The sequence below is a fragment of the Homarus americanus genome, unplaced genomic scaffold, assembly GCF_018991925.1.
Source record: "Homarus americanus isolate GMGI-L3 unplaced genomic scaffold, GMGI_Hamer_2.0 scaffold6317, whole genome shotgun sequence".
Classification (NCBI taxonomy): domain Eukaryota; kingdom Metazoa; phylum Arthropoda; class Malacostraca; order Decapoda; family Nephropidae; genus Homarus; species Homarus americanus.
Genome location: NW_024730668.1, coordinates 5,469,493 through 5,493,565, shown reverse-complemented (window position 1 = coordinate 5,493,565; position 24,073 = coordinate 5,469,493). Strand labels below are relative to the sequence as shown.

At 37.5% G+C, this 24,073-nt stretch overlaps 1 protein-coding gene across 3 annotated transcripts in view; it reads left to right on the top strand.

Annotated features, from left to right (window-relative positions):
• LOC121867217 (neural-cadherin-like) overlaps positions 1-24,073 on the top strand; it is a 51,934-nt gene that overhangs the window by 6,182 nt on the left and 21,679 nt on the right. The window contains exons 5-28 of one of the 3 annotated variants that reach the window (XM_042367059.1): positions 397-535; positions 3,614-3,631; positions 3,850-3,870; positions 6,217-6,311; positions 6,465-6,584; positions 7,171-7,317; positions 8,128-8,322; positions 10,309-10,505; positions 11,632-11,721; positions 12,134-12,254; positions 12,921-13,091; positions 13,348-13,498; positions 13,885-14,046; positions 14,311-14,435; positions 16,533-16,694; positions 17,164-17,286; positions 17,502-17,654; positions 17,761-17,933; positions 18,444-18,636; positions 19,537-19,731; positions 20,007-20,147; positions 20,345-20,545; positions 20,766-21,765; positions 22,586-22,768. In XM_042367059.1, the coding sequence (XP_042222993.1) occupies positions 397-535; positions 3,614-3,631; positions 3,850-3,870; positions 6,217-6,311; positions 6,465-6,584; positions 7,171-7,317; positions 8,128-8,322; positions 10,309-10,505; positions 11,632-11,721; positions 12,134-12,254; positions 12,921-13,091; positions 13,348-13,498; positions 13,885-14,046; positions 14,311-14,435; positions 16,533-16,694; positions 17,164-17,286; positions 17,502-17,654; positions 17,761-17,933; positions 18,444-18,636; positions 19,537-19,731; positions 20,007-20,147; positions 20,345-20,545; positions 20,766-21,765; positions 22,586-22,768 (4,276 nt within the window). Of the gene's footprint in view, positions 1-396; positions 536-3,610; positions 3,632-3,849; positions 3,871-6,216; positions 6,312-6,464; positions 6,585-7,170; positions 7,318-8,127; positions 8,323-10,308; positions 10,506-11,631; positions 11,722-12,133; positions 12,255-12,920; positions 13,092-13,347; positions 13,499-13,884; positions 14,047-14,310; positions 14,436-16,532; positions 16,695-17,163; positions 17,287-17,501; positions 17,655-17,760; positions 17,934-18,443; positions 18,637-19,536; positions 19,732-20,006; positions 20,148-20,344; positions 20,546-20,765; positions 21,766-22,585; positions 22,769-24,073 lie in introns of all 3 variants that reach the window. The other 2 variants (XM_042367061.1, XM_042367060.1) reach the window with 2 other exon arrangements.

Here is a 24,073-nt window from a genome sequence, read left to right as displayed (position 1 = left end):
ACGGGGTAAGGGGTTATCATGTATAAGTTCCACAACATTTAGAATCTTAATTTGAGAGAAACTTTGAACAAGATTTCGAAACATATTTGAGGCCATCTTAAATATTCTTATGATGTGGTAAATTGAATATTCAGTTCTTTGTCTTTTAACTTGTCGAGTCGTAGACGTAACAGTTAGTTGCAGACAGGTCTATTAGTTTATCATTGAATTATACCCAAATACTTTTGTTAATGACATAATTTAACAGACTCGTCACACCTCTCTTGTGTTAATGGTATAATTTAACAGACTCTTCACATCTCTCTTGTGTTAAAGGTATAATTAAACAGACTCGTCACATCTCTCTTGTGTTCATGGTATACAATTTAACAGACTCGTCACACCTCTCTCCCTCAGTTCGCCATCGACAATACAACAGGCATCATTACGGTAAATAGTGCCAATTTTCAAAACATTTGGGAATTCAAGTTCTCCGCCGCCGCCATCGATAAAACTGACCTCAGTTCTACAGTCCCTTTGAAAGTCAGCATAATAGGTAAGTTTTGTCTGACCTGTGGCTTCCATTGTAACTCCTCGAGACTTTAGAATAATTTAGGTGATACTTTTGTTTGTATGTGGACGGTGGAGAGGAATTTATTTTGGTCAGGTAGTTAGTAATTATTAGTGACAATTGATGATCTTTTTATGAGGATTCTGTAATTCATTGTTTAAATAAGACTTTGAGATTTAAAATGTAATAAATTGGCTAATTACAATTATGGTAAATTATTGTGTGTTTGAGAGTACTTAGAAGAAAATATATAAAAACATAATCTTTGATATTTTAAAGATATTAGAAGCTATCAGTTAATTTGTTAGTTTCACCAAAGGAGTTAAACATATAAACGATTTCAGGGCTGTTCGTGATGTTACGTGGATTTGTGTGGATAAAAGATAACTCGATAGGGAATATTATATAAAGGTGTAAAAACTGTCCCTGGAAATTTTAACCACTTGCGTACGGTGTCACCTCTAAACTGAATAAAATCATCAGGAGTTGACCAAATAAAATATTAAAAGTGGCGTACCCATAGTGTAGGGGTTAAGGGTTCAATTACGGACCAAAATTCGCTGAACACTTTTGGCAATACCTGGCATCTTATTGAGGGTCAGAGTTTTTTCATGTGTTTTACTTTTTAATAAAATGTGTATTGAAAAGAAGAGTTCACCATCTGTAAACTTGACCTAAAAGTAGATGCCAAATATCATCAGGTGTCCAGGTAATTTTATTTGTATGTGTGCAACCACCCACAAAAGTCACGTCGCCTCTCCTGAATCACAAATCCCAAGATTGAGACTCGTGAATCCGAAGCATTTGTGAACAGAATAATTCATCGGTTGTGCCTACTGCTTCGGCTTCACGAGTATGAGTCTCGGGGTTCGTGGTTCAGGAGAAACGACAGGACTTTAGTGAGTGAGTGACTGTAATAATAATAATAATAATAATAATAATAATAATAATAATAATAATAATAATAATAATAATTAACGGTTTATTGAAAGAGCATAGCAGCCAGAAGGCTGAAAATATACAGTTACATAATTTGTAACATAAGTGATACAAATAAGATATTTAATAACTAGATGGGGAAAAGCTCAAACTACAGGGCATTTCAACATAGTGACAGTGCAAGAAGTAGGACTTACTGGGAGTGAATACACTGGTTTATTACAAGTTATTGATAATTTTTACAATGGTTGGGACTGGGCTGGATGCGGTTGTGGTGTCGAACAGCAATTCTCGGGCTACGGATCTCAGGTGGTAGTAGGAGCCGGTGTCGAGGATGGTGCAGAAGCTTCTTACCAAATTTGCAGATGAGGTCGTGGTGATGGTCAGTGAGAGTCGAAAGGGTCAGTGTATTGAGCGCTTCTTGATATGTAGAGTAGGAAGGGGAGAGAATAATCTTGTATGCCCTCTTTTGCACTTTTTCTCGGTGTTTACGTTGTGTGGCATTTAGGGAGGAAGACCAGGTGGGGGAGGCATAGGTTAGCTTGGGAAGAATGAATGTAGAGTAAACACTGAGGAGCTCGGGTGCAGGAACTCTGAGGGACTTGAGTCGGCGGAGGAGGTGGAGACGGAAACTGGAGGACTTGACAACTTCACTGACGTGTGGTTTCCAATTTAGTTTGTTGTCTATGGTGACGCCGAGGAGCTTAGTGGAATCTACAACCTGGAGTGTGTTGGGACCTAAAGTAATGGAAGGGGGTGGGACAATGTCGGAGGAGAGGTTGATGTGCATAACCATGGTCTTGGTATGGTTGACGGCGACGTGGTTGTTGGTGGCCCAGTTTTGTAGACTGTTCAATAAATCCTGAAGGGCGGTATAGTCGGGAGCAGAATTGTTGATGCTGGAGTCGTCGACATATTTCCAGCGAGCAGGGGTTTCTCTTAGGGCATCATTGATAAGCATAAGGAAGCAGAGTGGTCCCATCTTGGTGCCTTGGGGGACGCCACAGGTGAGTGACTGAAAGGTGGAGACAGCCCCTCGGAAGCGTACAGCTTGGCGTCGGTCACTGAGGAAGTCTGTAAGCCCGAGGTCAATAGCTTTGTTGATGATTAAATTGTGGTCGACTAGGTCGAATGCTTTAGTGAAATCAATGAAGGCGACAGCTACAGACGTTTTTCGTTTCTGAGATGGCGGTATATGTAATCGAGAAAGCTGACAAGACAGTGAAGATGGTGTCATACCTTAATTGTCAGTGTCACCGAAACTCAAAAGATACATTTCATGAGTTAATGTTGAGGATAAATCTTAATATGTTTCGTATGAAAGATTGATTTAAACTTTACAGTATGATAAAAAGAAGCTTAGTATCAAGTATCTCGTCTCCAGCAAAGCCTTTGTAATTATCATAAAAAAACGCTTGAAGCTTAGCCTTATGTAATTGTTATACAATTGGAATGATAATTTAGCTCAATTTAAGTGAAAGGCTTTCTATATATTATTGTACAGTATATTATTTCGTTTCTTCTGTTTGCATTTTATTTATTTTTGGGAGGGAAGATTATTGAAAATCAGAATGAGCAATATTTTTGTACATTTAATTTCCAAGCTGTACTGTATATGTCTTGACCTACAGAGTTCTTAGCTTGAGCGAGCTTGATAATTGACTATAATTATTCTCATGTAATTTAGGATTAATGGAAAGAAATTTAAAGATATTATCCTTAAAACATATAAGAGGGTAAGATCACATTTAAGAAAAGATCACATTTAAGAAAAAGATCACTTCTAAGAGGGTAAGATCACATTTAAGAGGATAAGATCACATTTAAGAGGATAAGATCACATTTAAGAGGATAAGATCACATTTGAGAGAATAAAATCATATTTAAGAGGATAAGATCACATTTAAGAAGATAAAATCACATTTTCTAAATAGTTATACATTTTTGTAATTGATAAGACATAAATCAATGTTGAATTATATATTCCATAGATAATTGTAATTAATTAATGATGTAGATTAAGAATGAACTACAAATTAATAAGAATGAATAATTTGTATATTTTAAAAAACATTTGAGAATTATGAGAATTAAATTAACGTTTTTCGTTCCTGTCATCAGCAGCTAGCAGACCCATGTATGGTAAGGTTTTAACATCTTATACGTTTAATGTCAAATAACTGAAACAAAATGAGTAACTAAAAACTTCATTCATATTGTGCATATAATAGTAAACTTCGACTAAAATTTTACCGACAAGTTTAGTTCGTAGATTGACAAAATATATCTGAAACCAAAATATATTTCGGTTTTGGTATTAATAAAATTTTTCATTATGCGTTCCCTCATGGTGATCACAGCCCGCCTCACATGGCTTAAGGGTAAGATTATATTATTTCTCTGGAGAATTCTTGCATGGTAATGATACTTGTACACTAAGTAGAGTTGTGTGCTTTACCTGTAATATACTTTAGAAAATTTGAATGCTCCGTACAACTCAGCATGAATATTAAAACACAGATATGCTGTATACGATTTGCTCTCTGTTATAATTTTATTTTTCATATATATATATATATATATATATATATATATATATATATATATATATATATATATATTATATATATATATATATATATATGCTGATAACCACAAGGAAAGAAGAAAACACGAAGTTTAAGCGCTTTCGTGTAATTCATCTTCAGGGGTGAGTACAGACTAGTCTGTACTCACCCCTGAAGATGTGAATTACACGAAAGCGCTAACTTCGTGTTTTCTTCTTTCCTTGTGGTTATCAGCATATACCTAGATCACGCGCACCTACAGTGATTTACTTGCATATTATATATATATATATATATATATATATATATATATATATATATATATATATATATATATATATATATATATATATATATATATATATATATAACGTACTTGACTGTCCAATTATTGGTCTTTGAATTCGTTATCAGCATGATTCTCTAAATACTGTGTAAGTTGGTTTCTAAATTAAATATCACAGATTAGAACAAGTGATTAGTGGGGTTACATAAGTTATCCCTAAAAATGTTAGCTATTGAGGCAGTGACGTTTCATACTAACAAGAGATTTTCCAAGTACAGTATTTAGTTAGGTCTTGTTAGTGTAGTTTGTCTAATCCAGCTCCTGCATGATGTAGAAGGTTGTTGGTTGTTTATTTTAAAGCAATTCCGCAACAAGTTTGTTTCGTGGAAGTTTTGCATTCTCTGCATGTAAACGATTTTTTGTTTGCTACGTTATAGTATAATTTGGCTCGTCTTTAGGCCTTTTTTTGAGAAAATGTTGTGCAGTTGAGTTTATTATTAGTAATTTTAATATATATATATATATATATATATATATATATATATATATATATATATATATATATATATATATATATATATATATATATATATATATATATATATATATATATATATATATATATATATATATATATATATATATATGTGTGTGTGTGTGTGTGTGTGCAGATAACACCAGGAAGAGAAACACGCTTTCGTGATTATCCGCATCTGAAGAAAGTACAGAACAGTATTGTGTTTTCTGAAGATAGGACTAATCAAGAAAGTTATCAGCTATGTTTATGTTTCTCTTTCCTAGCGGCTGCGTGAATATATATATATATATATATATATATATATATATATATATATATATATATATATATATATATATATATATATATACATAATGAGGAAACAGAACAGTAAGTAGTCATTATTTTTGTTGCTCAGGGCACCAGTGACACATAATAAACATTCGGCTTGAGACTTGTTACCTTATAATCCACTCATGTATATCACTTGACCTCTATCGTCATAGTACCATTCACAATAATTAAATAACAAAACCAGACTGTCTGACTTTAATACTGACAACTAACGCCATATTAACATTCCCTAACACAGTACAACCATTCACTCACTACCTTGACTAACGCACACCTAACTTGAAATATGAACTCTCTAGAACGAGGTCACAGGTTGTTCTACAAAGTTAAATTTCTGCCTTGATACTATAAGACCATTTAACAGGAGTGATTGACTGAGTACCTGTAGTTGACTTATAAATCTTCTGGTGACAAGGTACTTAGTCTTCTTGATCGTAAAAAGGCATTCATTGTCCTACTTAACTAATTTCAAATTTGTACTGAACTAAAAAAAAATATTTTAATGAAAGTAGAAAACTGGTAATTGTTTTGACGGACTGAACACTTACAGTTATCATGTGATGCTTCATGATTGGATCCACTCTTACTTTGTTTTATTTAGAATTAACTAATATTCTTGTATTTAACTCAAATGACGATTACAAAACAAGCACATCTTTAAGATATACTTGAAATTTGTTATTGGAAATAGTCCAGTTTATACTTAGGCTCCCCATAAATTATTTTATAAGTTATTGTTAGTTTCATTCATAATGGAGTTTGTGATTTTATTTCGATATTTAGAAGTTAGGTGAAAGGATTTGTAATGGACCGCCATCAAAACTGACCTCTGACCGTCAACATTCTTAAGTATCACTTTTATAGAAAATTATACTTAATATATGTGATGAAATTTCAAAATTGATTTCATTAAAGTAGATTGGCCAAAGTTATTTTCTTTTCTGGTTAGGAGCTAAACTTTGTTTACATTATCGTAATATATTTGTTTTTTACTTTCCCTCAGATGAGAACACCCACAAGCCAGTGTTTAGCAACTGTGAAGACTATAACGGCATCCAAGTGAGGGAGAACCAGACAGCTGGAGAGAAAGTCGTAATAGTAAGTTTAGAGAGTGTGAGAGAGAGTCACATATTTGGCAATATTGTTTAGTAAAAGTCAATTAAAATCCTGTGGCGAAAATGTATGACTCGCCTGCTGACGCTGTCTTTTGGTTCACTGATGATAACGACACATGTGCTGCGTCTCCCTCAGGCGACGGCGACTGACGCGGATCACGGGGTCAACGGGGAGGTCACCTACTCCCTGCTGAACGACTTCGACAGTTTTGCCATCATCACCGACAATGGCAATGGGAAGGTTACCACCACCAGGGTAAGGGAGATGATATTGTGTGTGGAGCTGAGAGAGTGTGTGTGTAGGAGGCACTCACTAGAATGGTTAGAGAGAGTGTGTAGGAGGCACTGTAGTATAGTGATTTATGATTTTAGGTGATGCGGCGGATAAGGGTCACTGGTTCACACATAGGGAAACCCCTGTCGATATTCGGTTGAGGAGGTTACAGTAAGACGGTCAACAGTGTTGCCGACCACACTGCCTCCAGACGGACTGAGACTTAATATACAGTATACTTTATGCACACTATCCCTAACGGGACATGAGGCCGCTGGGACATAATTTAACTTTCACAGTTTTTTCCCACTTATTTTTCCCCTTATTTGTTGTTGTATTTCCTTTGTGTATTAAGACTTTATTCATCCATTTTTAGCAGTCATTTACCTTGATAGAAACAAAATTTGATTGAATGAGTGACTGACTGACTCACTGACTCGCCGGGAGAGATCATTTTGACCAGCCCACAATGACCTTAACACCAGTTAGTGTTCATTTCTCCATCTTAAGCCTCCATCAGTGCTTCTCAGTTTGGTAATATTACACCTGCGCCTCTCTCCTCCTGCAGAAGCTGGATCGCGACCGTGAGGACAAGGAGTTCTTCCTGACTGTGATCGCGAGGGACGGTGCACCCAAGGAAGCTCTCCAGGAGGCGTGTTCCTTCAAGGTAGTGGTGGAGGATGTGAACGACAACCCGCCTATCTTCGACCAGCCGGTGAGACACTGACTCTTTTTCTTTATGTCTGTGTGTCTGTCTTCTGTGTTTGTCTGTGCTATTTCTTTCCCTTAAGACCATAACTGCTTGTTACCAGCCGACTCAGGGAAACAAATTTAAGCGGTCATAATCAGGGCTTAAAACTTGACACGGTACTGTTTTTACAGTCCGTGTGTGTGTGTGTATATGTGCGTAAAGCCGACGTTTATAGTGTACAATGAAAGACAAAAGTCGTGTCGTGATATTTGGTGAAAACATTTGCCGAAGGGCTAAACCTTTGGTGCGCTCCGCCTTGTGGTAGGAGGCTCTCATAATGTTTCACGAGTTATATTTAATCTTCGGACAAAGCCGCGAGACGACTTTTGTCTTTGGTTGTACCTGTGGGCCAAAAATCAGTGTCATGTTAAACTTATTTGTGTTGAGGGACGAGGGACTTCTTACCTCCCCAACACTTGAATTATTGTGTCGGTTTACAGTAAGTTTAGGTTGAAGGATTTGAAGATGTCATGACCCTGATTCTTAGACCCATAGATACGCTATTAACGTCTTCAGTACACATTCGGGTGACATAAACAGTATAGTCTCGGCGGGTTATCAACAATGGAGGCTCAGTAAGATTAGTTTAGGTTAGATTAGGACAATGTTATTTCTTAGGATTCACATATACGTAGAAAATTACAAACAAACACACACACACACATACACACACACACACACGCACACACACACACGTAGGGGCAATTAAACATAGATAATATAAAAAAATGCAACCAGTTAACGACAGCATATGTACTTTCTTACGGGTCACAGCGGTACGAACAGAATGTCGCCACGGACCATAACATCAACACCCCAGTACTGAGGGTGACGGCTACGGACATGGACGCTTTAGAGAATGCCGAGGTTACATACACGCTGGGCGGGACTACTGAAGATCTGGATTATTTCAACGTCAGTCAATCCACAGGTTTTATCACCCTGAAGAAGGCGCTCGACGAAAACATGGTAAGTGAGGTAGAATTTTTTAAAGTGTGTGTGTGTGTGTGTGTGTGTGTGTGTGTGTGTGTGTGTGTGTGTGTTTAGCTCTTTTGTAAATCAGTTGGCAATGTGTTCATTTTTTGCAAGTGATTCAGGCCATTAATTCGTTTCCCGGCCATGGAGTGTTGTGTTTCCTCCATGTGCCCATACTCTTGTGTAACCAGAGATGTATCTTTGTTTTATTATTGATATCTAGTGGAGAGTCGCCGTAGTTTTTATTTTGTGATAAGATTGACAGTACAGGTATGTCTTACCTTAAACATATGCATCACCGAGTTCAAATAATCACTCCCCTAAAAAAATGTTTACACCATTCAGATGTGTTTTTTCTTCTTGATAATCTAACTTTAACATTTCGGTAAGTTTTCAAAATACACGTAACCCCCACCTTCTTAATATATATATATATATATATATATATATATATATATATATATATATATATATATATATATATATATATATATATATATATATATAACCACAAGGAAAAGAAAAACACAAGAGTTCCGGCCACTATACATCTTCAGCATATATATATATATATATATATATATATATATATATATATATATATATATATATATATATATATATATATATATGATATTTTATATTACTATATATATATATATATATATATATATATATATATATATATATATATATATATATATATATATTGATAGGGCGAACTCTTTATTCTTTTACAAAATATTTTCGCTGACATTGTTTTTCAGAACTAGTAAGTCTCCAGTAAGATTTTTACATTGAATTTGCATTATTAATTAAAACGTATTCAGAAAAACGCAATACTCTATTAATCATTCAAATTTATATATGTATGAAGCATCGTTCATCAAAATCTTTTTTTTCAAATTGTCATTTTTGTCTTATATATTGTCAGTATATTTAAATTAACCAAACCTAAAAATGACAAGCATTTCTTATATTATAATATCATATTTATTTCATTAACAACATTTCAGTAAAATTCTGACGCTCGAGGAATATTAAATAATACAAAATTGTTAATTTATGTTTTATTCTTCATTATGACGTAAAATTGATTGAATGAATGAAGAGAGAGTTTAGGCTCCCTTCTGACCACGCCCACCCGACGGTATAGCGGGGAAAGGTTTGATGGTAATGTTATAATGATGTTTGACTGCGCTTCAACAACTGAAAGTATATAACCATGTATTCTAGGATAGTACAACATACTGTACACTAGTCCTCAACATAAAAAGAGATACACTTCTTTGGTTTGAAGGAGAAGCATGATATCTGAGTGTTTCCTAGAGTAGCGTCATGGGAGGTTATTTTGGTCAATCATAATTCTTGTTATCTGTTTTATTTTCTACACATAGCGCTTGGGAACTTCGTGTCTTCCTTTTTCTTATGTGGTTATTAGCATATACATGGATCACGCGCACCTAAAGTGATATATATATATATATATATATATATATATATATATATATATATATATATATATATATATATATATATATATATATATATATATATATATATATATATATATATAATGTGTGTGTGTAATTTGAAAAACTTACAGAAATGTTAAAGTTAGATAATTACTAGAAGTATATTGAGGTTTCATTTATTAAGTCTGAATAAAATCTCAAAAACATGTAATAATACACTAACCAGCAACTTTCTGGGAATTTCGTTTTAAAAGTTAATACTGTACTCGTCTGTATTTATATGACCAGATATAACGTTATATTCTTTATAACACGGAATATATTTTGTGATTTATTTGACTATGAATAATGAAGGTGTACAACTTTAAGCATCATTTTCCATCAACTTTATCCTCCTTTGGCTGGTTTCTTTTGTTTCCTCTTATTGGGCTCAAAACTTTACTACATTCTTCATTGATTCTAACCATTAGAGCCCTTTGTGTTTATTTGTTTGTTTTCGTAATAGGCTGGTAAGAAGACCTTCCAGCTAGAGGCAAGAGCGACTGATAAAGGCGCACCACCGATGACGGGTCTGGTGGAGGTGATGATCCACGCTGTGTCCTCAGGTAACCTGCCGCCGACCGTCGTGAAGCAGGAACCGAGCGATCCCTCAGTACCCGAAGATACCAGTGAGGGCACTGATATTGTGGTCGTTTGTGCCAAGTAAGGAGTCGCAGTTTTCTCTCTCTCTCTGTTTTCCGTATTATTTCTTTTGCTCTTTCTCACTCTACTTCTGTCTGTTTGTCTGTCTCTCTTTCTTTCTTACTCTTTACTTCAGTCTATCATCTTCTTTATTTCAGCCTTTTCTTCTGTGTGTTTCTTCTGAGTGTCTGGTTTTTTTTTGTCTGTCTGCTTCAGTTTCTCTCTTGTTTTCTTTGAATCGTTTCCTCTAGTTCTGTTTTTATTTTTTTCTGATTTCTCTTATTTCTCACTTGTTCTTGTCATGGGAGGTGTAAGCGGTCATTTTTGCCGGGTGTGTTGTTCCTATCCTTGAGTGTTCCGAGAAATTCAAGATGGTCGCTGATACATATAACTTCTCAACCAATTGACTTAAGAAGAGGATTTTGGTGTTTTTATATAGGTTTTGGTATTTGAGGAATCCAATGAACCCAAAAATATTAGGATCAGATCACTTATTATTTATATATGACCATCAAAACTTCTTGTGCTAATATAATGACATACAAGTTGAATGATGAGATAGAAAAAATGTCAACTTATTTTCAATGTAAATTCGTGGATATGGGATCCCCTGTGATACAAGTCATTAGTTTATTAGACATCTCTTTATTACCATCAAAATTATGACTCATTATGTCCTCTCGGGGAACTTCTCTACAACAGCGAGATAAACTTGACTCGTGGGGCCTTTATACTGACATTTCCCTGCAGGCTGCTATACTGACACTTCCCTATTTACCGTTATATTGGCACTTCCCCACTGGAAGGCTGGAAGTAAAGTGTGAACACCTGATCCTGAAACTTACCCAGTACTGATTATATCCCTACTTACAGTCACTGCCCAAATAGTGACACTTCCCGTTATTGAGACTGTAATATTGACTGCAACTTCCCTGATATTGGCACTTCCTACATACCTTCACTCCGTCACTTCCCAGAACTGACATTCCCTAAAGACCTCCATTTCCCCCGGTACGAATACTTCCCTACAATCCGCCAGTTTCTGGTACTAACATTCCTCTACAAGCCGTCACTTCCCTGGTTATTGACATTCCCGTAAATACCACCACTTCCCGATACTGACACTTCCTGTCTCTTTGGTTCTTAGATCTAACATCCCCAACAACGAGAACGTCTACTTTACTTTACTCAACGGCAACACGAAGGACACTAACGAAGACGGGACCTTCGCTATCAGGTAGGTGTTGTAACACTGTAACTGTAACCCTGTATTTGTAACCATATACTTGTACCTGTAATCCTATAACCCTTTACCTGTAATCCTGTAGCACTGTGCCTGTAATCCTGTACCTGAAGTCTTGTACCATGTAACCGTGAAACTGTAATTCTCTACCTGAAGCCTTGTACCCGTAACCCTGTACCTGCATATGTAGTCTTGTAACCCTGTAGTTATAATCCTGTAGCACTGTACCTGTAACCCTGTATCTGTAGCTCAGTATCTGTACCTGTAGTCCTGTACCTGTATCTCTGTATCATCCACATCCATATCCACTCATACCCACTTTCATATCTACGTCCTAAAAACTCTCTCTCTCTCTCTCTCTCTCTCTCTCTCTCTCTCTCTCTCTCACTCTCTCTTTCTCCTTCAGGTTCTTGACAGAAAGTGAGCGGATGTGTCCAGGTGGCAGCAAGGGCGTGGCCATTTACCTCGCGATGAGAAGCCTTGACTATGAGTCCATCACGGCGTACAAACTCATTCTGCAGATTGTGGTAAGTGTGTCCTGAAGTTTGTTAGTGAATGCATTCTGAGGCTTTTGAGTGAGTGTGTTCAAAAGCGAATTTAGTGAGTGCGTTCAGTGATCTTTGCGTGTCTCTGGAGGCTTTTGAGTAATTGTATTCAAAGACGATTTTAGTGAATGCGTTTAGTGGTCTTTGGGTGTCCCTGGAGGCTTTTGAGTCAGTGCATTCAGAGGCCCTTGAGTGTGTCTGGAGGCTTTTGAGTGAGTACATTCAAAGGCTTTATGATTGAACACATTCAGACTCAGCCGCCTGCACTTATACCTGGTACAGTGGCTTGCGCTTTTTGTGATATATGGTAACTCTCTGGACTGCTTATCTAGCATCCTTAGTCTGCCTACTATTAGGGTATTCCTTAGGGTCATTCCGGGAGTTTTAATATGGTGTAAACGAACAGAGAGGCGTCACATTTCACAAAACACGCCAGCCACTGTACCACGTTTTAGTGCAGTCGACTGTACTTTCAAGTATCATAGGACTTAGTATCTCACTTTAGAGGACTTGGCTCAATCAAAAGTACTCTATCTAATTTCTTCTTTTTTTAACCTAGCTCATTCTGATCACAACTTCCTCTCTACTTCCCTAAAACACGTTCAAGTTTACTTTACCTGACTTTAGGATGACTTCTCTCTCCTACAGAACGACCAGAACGCTCGGCAGGACGTTCAGATAGTGGTGGATATTGTGGACGTGAACGACAACGCCCCTTTGCTGCAGCCGTTTGATGGCGCCATCGTGGAGAACTCACCTAAATCCCTCATCACCACTATAAAGGCCATAGACAAGGATATCACCCCTGCCTACAGAGAGGTGAGTGTTACCTTATATGGTCGATATGAACCCCGTGAGTGCTATGACTTAATCCCTTGAGTACAGTACAATTAAATGAGGCCCAATAAATATCTTGACACCTTGAATACAATGAATATCCCTTGAGTATCATATCTAAACCATTTGAATGCAACGACATGAAATACTACAATTATTTAACCATTATAATTGTCTCTTAATGTTTCTTAATGTTTTCAGTCATTATCTTCATCACCCTTTTTCTCCCTCTGTCCAGTTGGAGTACGCTTTCGATCCAACAGCGACTGACGACGTAAAAAGGAAGTTTGAGCTTAACTCAAACGGTCAACTGTGGACGACCCAGGAACTTGATCGGGAGGAGGTCAACCGATATCGTATCCCGATACAAGTCACCGATGGCAAACAAGGTGAGAATCAGTCCCTTGTAAATTTTTGTTTTTGTTTTTAAGAATGTCAGTGTCATATTTGACCTACCGTTTTCGTCTCTCAACCACACGTGTAGAGTCATATACACTACCAGCCACCCACATCATACCTGTCCTAACTAACTATCCAGGGATACTATCTGGCCACAACTGACAAATTTAACCATCCATGGCCATTCGTCATCAACAAGTCTGGAGGTTCGGTTAACTCCTACTTGTGTCACAGTTACGCGAACATGGCCATCTATGATCCCCTTCCACACAAGGCAAATCGGGAACGCGTTTCAATTATATGTATAGAAACAGATACTCCATTACTCCTCCACACAAGACTCATTTAATCCCTCCTTTTATGTATTCATGACCAGGCCACAAGCGGATGACTATCTACTGGATTATGGTGCTAGATATCAACGACGTTCCTCCTCGATTCGACAAGGCGAAAGGCGTCTACTCGGTTCAGGTGCCGGAGAGCAAAGTACCTGGCAAGAATACAGGCATCAACCTCGTCGTGATTGACCCCGACATTGGTGAGTACAGTGGGTGTTATTGATGACGGTGATGACGTTCAATTCACCTCCAAACAGGTCATCCCTCGTTACGTCTCTGTCACTCTGACTCCCATATTGACTATAACATACGAGTCATCCAGGTGAAAATCAAACCGTTGGCTTCGAAAACAAATGTCTTATTAATCGGTTAATTCAGATCAATATTGATAACATTTCCACAAGTACTTTAAACTTCACCTCACTCACCTCTCACGACCTGTACCTTCCCACTGTCTCCTCCAGTGAACCACAACGAGTTCCAGATCGTTAATGGCAACTACGAACAGAAGTTCCGAATCGATTCGACTACTGGCGAAGTTTCTATCAACAAGGAACTCGACTACGATGACCCAGCCCATGACAGAAACGTGAGTGTTATCATGACCCAAATGCTGTTGTGTTTTTATTGTACATTATATGAATGTGATTTTATGTGCAAAACAAGAGAAAATCTTTTAAAAAGAATGTATAGAAAAATTATGTCTCAATATCCTATTTTCTGTTGAAGGTTTTTATACTTCATCACACTAATACAATGATAAAGATAGAGTAGAAGTAAGAAACGAAAAGAAATAAAGATCGAGATGCCTATTCAAGAAACAGAAGTTGAGGCAGTAGTGAGCAAAATGAAAAAATAAACTTGTGGTATTAATCAGCTCCGACAGAATTTATAAAACAAATGAGCAAAAATGGGATAAAAGTTTGACTAAATTATGTAATTCTATATACTTCAAAGGAGACCTTCCCAGTGATTTAAAAAAAAATCAATATTTATATTTTTCCCTAAAAAAACAGGAGCCTAAGAGTGCACCCAACTTCGAACAATTAGCTTAATAAGTCATGCCTGCAAAGTTTTATTAAAAAAATTTTTAAGTAGAATAAAGTTTAGACTAGAATGTGAGTTATGTGAAGACCAAATGGATTCAGAAAAGGAAAAGGAACTGGAGAAGCTATGATTTGTTTGAGAATTTTGAGTGAAAGGGCTTTAGAGGTCTGAAGAAATTTGTATATACAGTATGCTTTGTTGATTTGAAAAAGCTTTTGATAAAGTAAAGCACAATAAACATATTGAGACCTTGGACAAAATAGTCATTAATGAAAGATATATTAACATTTTAACTGGCAGCAGGAGGCTGCAGTGTTAGTTAATAATGAACTTACTAATTGGCTCACAGGTAGACAGGGAGTAAGACAAGGCTGTGTTCTATCTCCAACATTGGATAATATATAGTCACAGTTCTTAGTGAGAGAAGTTATAAGTGATAATGAAGGACTAAAAGTTAATGGCAAAGTAATAATCAAATAAATGCTATGTAGATGAAACTGCTCTTATCACCGATATTGAAGAGTCATTACAAAAAATCGTTAACCGATTAATGGAAAAAGGTGACGAATATGGGTTATTGGTTTATGCTGTAAAGACTAAAGTAATGGTTGTTTCCAGATTTGAAATAAATCCTAAAATAAAAATTATGGCAAACAATAGAGAACTTAAACAAGTAGAAAATTTTGTGTATTTGGCAAGTAATATTAGCTGTGGTGGTTGATGTACGGAGGAAATCAAAACAGGAATAGGTCAAGCAAAATCAGCATTTAATAATCTAAAAGACCGATTGAAAAGGCACATGAACTTCAATTTGAGAAAAAGGCTGACGAAAGGCTTGATATGGCAAGGACTGATGTGTGAGTCAGAAGCTTGGACACTTTCAGCAGACACCGGGTTGGAGGCCTTCGAAATGTGGTGATATAGGCAAATGCTAAGAATAAGTTACACTGACGGGAAAACAAATGGAGTACTAAGATTAACAAAAACTTCAAGAGAAATACTTGAAATATACAGAAAAGAAAAATTAGATATTAATGGGCAAAGTTGAGGGAAAGAAGGCCAGGGGAAGGCAGAGACTGGGATGGATGAATTAATTAAAAACTGGGTCCCCAGAGAGATACGAAACCTTGGAGGATTGGTGAAAACAGCCCCAGAACGTTTAGAGAGGAGGACTGTGGTCGCCAACCCTCAGATTGATACTAATACAGAAAAAAAATATTTTTCTTGCAATATAAGTACAATAAATTAACTCATTAGTATAAAACACTAACTGTATAATTGATCATATTCTTACAACGACTCCTGAAGGTTTGAATACTTATCTCGGAGGAAAGTGGGGAAGGGGGGAGGGGTGGTGGTTCAAGGGGCGTGACTCACCAAGAAGTCTAAAGGATCAAGATATTGAGTCTTGCCTTTTGAGTGACAGACATGAAATTTGTTTAATCGTGTGTGTGTGTGTGTGATGATTTTATTTCTCCATGGGATGAGGATTCGAGAACCTTGTGAAACCACCCGAATCCCCCTAAGAACGACCTTGAATTCGATTAAAAAACTCATAAACACAGCATCACATTTTCTGTTGCTTAAGTATACAGTACAGTATTTTAACAACTTACTGGTTTTGTTCCTTCTCGTTTAGTTCACGTTGCTGGTCCGGTTGAGTGACGGGGCCAACAAAATGGCGGAGACTTACATTACTATCAACGTTACCAACATCAACGACATACCTCCGGTGTTCATCCCCAACAAGTATAATTACACCGTCACTGAGAATATAGACTGTGATAAAACCTTCGGAAAGGTAAGTAACATTTTGTGATATTACCTGTTGTTTTTATGTCGTTTAATATTATTACTTTTCTCGGATCACCTGAAGATTAGAGCGGCATAGCTTATTTCACCTAAATATTAGACACTTTAATTTATTTCACCTGAAGCTTAAACATCTTAGTTTATTTCACCTGGAGACATCCTTAACTTATTTCACCTGAAGATTACACACCTTTGCTTATCTCACCTGAAAATTATACACCTTATCTTATTTCACCTGAAGATTAGAAACCTTAGCATTTTTCATCTGAAGATTAACCACCTTAGCTCTAACCTAACCTAAGCTAACCCCCACTAGTTACAATTAGATTGGTTGATGTGCAGGTGATCCGTTTTCTTTTATATTTTATTTTAGCTTTTTATCTTAACGTTTTCTTTCACTTTCGTCCATTACATATCTGTACATGATGAACTATTGCTACAACTTTTTTCCTCTACAGGTGTCAGCGATAGACCCGGACCTTCCTCCTGACGTCTACCAAAATATTTCTTACTACCTGCCCATAGAGGAGCTCAAGAACTTTACCATCAACAACAGTACAGGAGAGATCGCTATCAGGGGCGTGAGTATCACCAGGGGGGCTTGTATGTGTGCGTCTGTGTGTGTGTGTGTGTGTGTTTGTGTGTGTGTGTTTGTGTGTGTGTGTGTGAGAGATACTATTTATTGATATTGTTACTATAGAAGTATTATTACTATATTCATGTATGATTATATGATGCATACTGTTACAATTTATATATATGGTTTTTATACTGCTGTTGTGGTCTTATCCTCCAGTGTCTTGACCGCGAGGCTGCAGCTACACGGGGCATCATGACACTCTATCCTCACGCCGCAGACGAGCAAGGGACTGGACACGAAGCACACCCAGCGGCTGTCACCCTTACTATCAATGACGTCAATGACAACCATCCATATATCCAAAGTCCGGTTAGTGTTATCCAGAGGTTTTGTTTACCTCTCTCTCTCTCTCTCTCTCTCTCTCTCTCTCTCTCCAGTCCTTTGCTTACCCTAGTACCCCTTTCCTCCTTCACAGGACCACAGCTACGCAAAGTTCATGGAGAACACACCGCCAAATGCAACCAAGAATCTCACCATCATGCTGAGCGACTGGGATACCTTGGAGCATGGGTGTCCCTGTACGCTAGCCTTCGACAGCAACACGCCCAGTGACATCACCGACAAGTTCAAAGTAGCGCCCGTAGAGGGGTGAGTGAGTTGACAGGGATGGGGTGTTCTGGAGGCGAGACATTAGATCCTTCTCTGTTACATATCAATAGAACTAAATTACACCAGAGGCAAGAAATTATTGTGATTATTATTATTATTATTATTATTATTATTATTATTATTATTATTATTATTATTATTATTATTATTATTACTATTATTATTATTATTATTATTATTATTATTATTATTATTATTATTATTATTATTATTATTATTATTATTATTATTATCATTATTACTATTATTATTATTATTATTATTATTATTATTATTATTATTAATATTATTATTATTATTATTATTATTATTATTATTATTAAGTACATTAGTCACCCAAATAAATGTGAAATCTGATTGGGTTACTCACCGACAAGAAAAACCTTTTGTGCTATAATATCTCATGATCTGCTGACTCTGGTTCAGTTTTATCTCTTAATGTGACAATGATAACTGATGGAAGATTTGTGTTCTCTTCTCGTCGACCAGCATCGCCTCACAGTACAGGCTGTGGCCTCTAAAAATGTTGGATCGTGAGGCTCAGAAGTTCTACGAGATCCCCTTCAGGACATCTGATAGGGAGGGAGTCAGTGGGGTCCGCTATCTCACTGTGGAGGTCGGTGACGAGAACGACTCTCCAATGAGTGACGGCTCTAGCACCATCAAGGTGTACAACTATCAGGTACTGCGTAATGATGGATCAGTATTGTGTATGGGGGTAGTGGTTGTATAATCTGTAGGATGATAGGATAAGAACGCTGGATGTTGATCCTCAACACTGTTATATCCTTGTGTCATCTTGATACGGTATTTATTTCATCGGAATAAAGATTAAATTCATATGATCTGTTTGTATATTTAAAGCAATGGTTTGCACCTTTGAAGTATGCTTATGGTCTATCTCGATTAATCTTTTAGACGGCAGCTCCACACTAGGTATTTTATTCTGGCTAATGCCAGATGATATTATTCAGCTGAGAGAAACTCCTGCCCTCTAATTGGTTAAAGAATTAGTTTCCAAGTGTATGTACAGCATGTATCGAACAAGTATACCTTTTCACATATACGTTGAGACATTGTTATATACCTATTTGACAAATTTCATAACCGAATGACAGAACACATATCGAATGACAATCTAAAATAACTGTTGGTGGTATGTCATTCTCCAAGTGTTACATTCTCAAACTATATGTAGACTGTCGGTTTATTGTTCACCGCTGTCAATTTTATAACTTATGTCAATCATTTCCGTTAGCATGAACGAACAGTTATTGTAGATTGTCATTCGATATGTGTTCTGTCATTCGGTTATGAAATTTGTCAAATAGGTATATAACAATGTCTCAACGTAATTGCGAAAAGGTGTATTTGTGTTTCAATGTATGTGTGTGACCGATACATATATAATTTATACATGACATGATGTGTACAGTATGTAAAATATAAAAATAATATAGATAACCATCGTGAATTCACAACATATTTGAGGTTAGAGGGTGACATTTAAGTTCCTTTTGAGACTGTTATTGATGCGTCCGTCTACTGGAAGAGTGACTACTGTCCGTTGTGTCCTCCTTAGGGACAATTCCCGCCCATGGTGATCGGGACAGTGTACGTGACGGATCTGGACGACTACGACGTTGGGGATAAGACCTTCGAGATCGACGCCATCACTCGATCTGGAGTCGACACCCACTTCGACGTCGACTACAACAACGGGAACATCACCATGAAGAAAGGCACCCCTGAGGGAACATACGAACTCAAGGTCAAGGTAAGTCAAGTCATAATCTTGTCCTCCAAGAATGGTCAACACCTTCAGCATCCTGACCCACTGATATAGTTACATTACCTAAATATACAGATATTCTCTTAATGACGGAATGAATGCAAGAAAAAACAAGAATCTAATTTTTTTCCTTAAACACACAGCTTACTTTTGTACTTATCATTATTTTGTCCTCAAAACCTCCTTCAGTTTCTCAGTTTCTCAGTGAAACCCACCAACCACCCAACCAACTTTTTTCCCTCCATCTTCGCCATCCGTAGGTAACGGACAAGTTCAGAAACGAGACGGCCATTGGAGAGGTAAAGATCACAGTGGTGGACCTAACGGAGGAGGCCGTTATGCACTCAGGCTCCTTCAGGGTCGCTGGATATACCACCCACCAGGTCTTCGAGCAGCAAGGGGTGAGTCCTTGAATGCAGATGGTATGGTGGAGGCAAAATTTTCCTCCACTTCCTCTTTTGTGCCATTTTCCTCACCAGTCACACCATATGAGTTAGTAAGACACCCACAAGTGTATATTACATTCAAACTTAAAATTATAATTACCTGTTTGTTTTTAAAATAAACTCAACCTTTCTTGTTTCATCCTCTGCCTTAGTCGGCAACGTCAGGCACAAGTCTGTACGAGCGGCTGAAGAATGAAATCGGGAGGATCCACGACATCAGCCCGGACAACGTGGACATCTTCACCCTGAGGGATGTGGAGGGTGGCGACGTCGATATCCGCTACAATTGTCACAGTTCTCCCTACTACACTGCCTCCAGGCTCAATGGGATCATGTTGGCCCGCAGGACGGAGGTAAAGGAGTCTTGATGTTCCTCTTGCTAGTATCAGTCACACCTTCTCTTGATACGAATTGCACAAGCTCACACATACACATATACAAACACATACTCGAAACACAGCTATAAAGCAAACAAACAGAAGACAGACATTTGCACACAAACACATGCATACTTTTATGTAATACAATCTGTGAAGCCACTTTCCTCAACTGCTTTCTGTGTTCCCCTGACAGTTGAACGCCAACCTGAACATCACCCTGAAGATGGTGAACATCAACGACTGCCTGTATGAGTCTTTGTCTCCTTGTGAGACCACCAGCTGCCAGCAGTCCTTGAGGCCCAACATCACTTCCCCTCTCGTGATCGGCAGTGACACCACCACCATGGTCGGGGTTGATATTACTGAAGAATACACTTGTGATTGTGGAGCCTTGGAGCCTCCTCCGTCAGTCTGCTACAGCGGCTTCTGCTACAATGGCGGCGACTGCATTGAGGTTAACAACACCCTCACGTGCAAGTGTCCTGATGACAACTACGGCCCGCGGTGTGAGCTCAAGAGTGCGAGGTTCGAGAGAGGGTACGCTTGGTATGAGCCTCTGAAGGTGTGTGAGAATGCAACCCTCTTTATGTCCTTTGATACGAAGGAATCAACAGGGCTTCTTTTGTATTCCGGACCAACTGTTCTTAAACCTTGGAGCAATTATCCGAGGGATTTCCTCTACGTGTTTCTCGAGAACTGGATTTTACATGCATATATAGACTTGGGAACAGGAACTATTAAAATGGATATTCCTATCGAACAGAAAGCCGACCGCTCCTTCGACTACACTATATCCTGGAATGACCGAGATATCAAGTTCGAAGTGGTCAACTGTCTCGGTAACACGACGACCGACAGTTCAACAACATGCAAGAAATCTGTTCCCCTGGCAGGTTTGAATGTCCCCAGTCACCTCCTGAATGTCGGAGCTCCCTTACAGGTGGGTGGAGTGACGGCCATGAAGCCTTTCTCAGAGCTGGCTGGTTCTTATGGCTGGACCCTCACACCCCCCATCGTTGATCCCTTCTATGGGTGCGTGTTGGAGCTCCGTCACAATGACTACCTCTACGACCTCAACTCTACAGACTACGACAAGAACACCTACAAGCCATGTGATGCCCCCAGCCCGGCCCGTGTCATTGTCGGGAAAGAATCGATTGTCATCATTGTCGTCAGCTTACTAAGCCTCATAAGTAAGTACCCGATATCTTGTACCTCCCAATATCTTGTACATCCCGATATCTTGTGTCTCATATGTCAGCACCAGATATCTTGTGCCTCATATGTAAGTACCCGATATATAGCTTGTGCCTCATATGTAAGTACCCGATATCTTGTGCATCATATGTAAGTACCCGATATCTTGTGCATCATATGTAAGTACCCGATATCTTGTGCCTCATATGTAAGTTCCCGATATCTTGTGCCTCATATACAGGGTAATTCAACAAAGAGTACATTAAATTGGAGGACGAAATCCTTGGATAATTCTAAACCACAATGTCTCTAGGGTACAATGTCAGATTCTGTATAGTTTCCATGTTACAATACATTTAATATAAGTACTTGATATCTTTTGCGTCTCATATGTAAGTACCCGATATCCCTTTACCTCATATGTAGGTACCCGATATCTCTGTACCTCATATGTAAGTACCCGATATTTTGTACAATCGCTCCAAAAAGAATCTTTACCGAGGGGTCCGATGAATTTAAAAATGAACACCTGTTGTCTAGTTAGTGTTGTCAAATTCCTTTGTCCTTTGTCATATTGTCTGACACAAAATCATATAAATAGTTTCTTTTAAAGCGAGAGTGCAGTGCCTCCCAATATCTTGTGCTATATGTAAGTACCTGACATCTTGTTCTATCATAGAAAATAATGATGCACTCTTGATTAACTTAACAGAATAAACGAATTAATTTCGATGTACAGTAAAGTACTTAAAGTCCTCAATTGTTGAAGGAAATCTTTTAAGTAATAAGGATTTTTCTCGTGACTGCCTGACTCAGTGTTGGTGCTGCTGATCCTGTGTTTGGCCCGACGGAACAAGAAATCCATCTCATACCCTGAGTTGGATGGCATTGTGAAGGAGACTATAGGAGGAACTGACCTCGAGGGCTTTGGCGAGAAGGACATGACCCAATATGACCTTAAACTACTTAGGGTCGGCCCTGATGGTTACCTCTTCAATGGTGAGTAGTTGTTTGGTTGTAATCACATCTGTTTTATTTTCCTTGTTTAATTAGTACATGTTATCATGAACTGAAGAATTAGTGGAAAATACATATAGATCTAAACGGATGGTAAGTCTTAGTGAAGGCTGTTGGTGCCTTGTGAAAACCTCAGTATCGGTTTGCTTTCAGGTGTGGATTATCTTTATGTATTGAAGGTAAATTGTGTGTTAGAGTTAGAGTTTGTGTCTGTCTGTAAATGTGTGTCTGTCTGTGAATTTCATTTAAGCTTATCTATGTGTATGTGTGTGTATGTATGAATGTGTGTGTGTATACGCATGTGAATATATATATATATATATATATATATATATATATATATATATATATATATATATATATATATATATATATATATATTTCATGTAGATCCACAATGAAAACGTGGATAAGATAAATCTTCTTAAAATCACACGTTGTTTCCCTTTTCCGTGTGATTTTATCAAGATATATATATATATATATATATATATATATATATATATATATATATATATATATATATATATATATATATATATAAAACGAGAGAACCTTCCTAGCATAACTATTATCAGTATATACTTATATACTTAAAAACAAAAGAGTCGTATGTACTTCATGTATACTGACGCTAAGTTTTCATGTCGACATACTGTACCGGGTGACTAAAGAACTGGTAGGGAGACATTTCTTTACCCTGGCTGTAAGAAGACAACAAGACACCCGCAAGCTACTCGTTACAGGTACAGCAGGTGTGTGTGTGTGTGTGTGTGTGTGTGTGTGTAATTTAAGGTTGTTGGGAGGTCTTATGTCTCAAGTTACTCACACCTCTTATTGCTCTGGTAACTCTCACATCACTCAGGGCTATTTTTTCCTTGTAACTCACGTCACTCAGACCTATTTTGTCTTGGAAACTCACGTCACACAGAGCTCATTTTTCCTGGTAACTCTCACGTCACTCGAACTGTCACGTCACTTACTGTACAGCTCTCTTCTCCTGGTAACTCGTCACTCACAGCTCTCCTGGTTACTCATAGGTACTTTTTTCTTGGGATTTAGTCTCGGTTCTTATTTAATTGGTCTATAATATTTATTTAAAGGTTCTGTAGTAGTCATATAAAAGTAATTAGAAGTCATAGAAATGTAATTAGTAGTCATATAAAGACATTTGTAGTCATTTAAAGGTCAGTATCGGTCTTCAAAGGTCTTTACTCTTTTGGGTCTTTCGGTCTGTAATTTCTGTAATTTTTCTGGTCTTTAGTCTTATAAGTAGTCTGTAGTCAG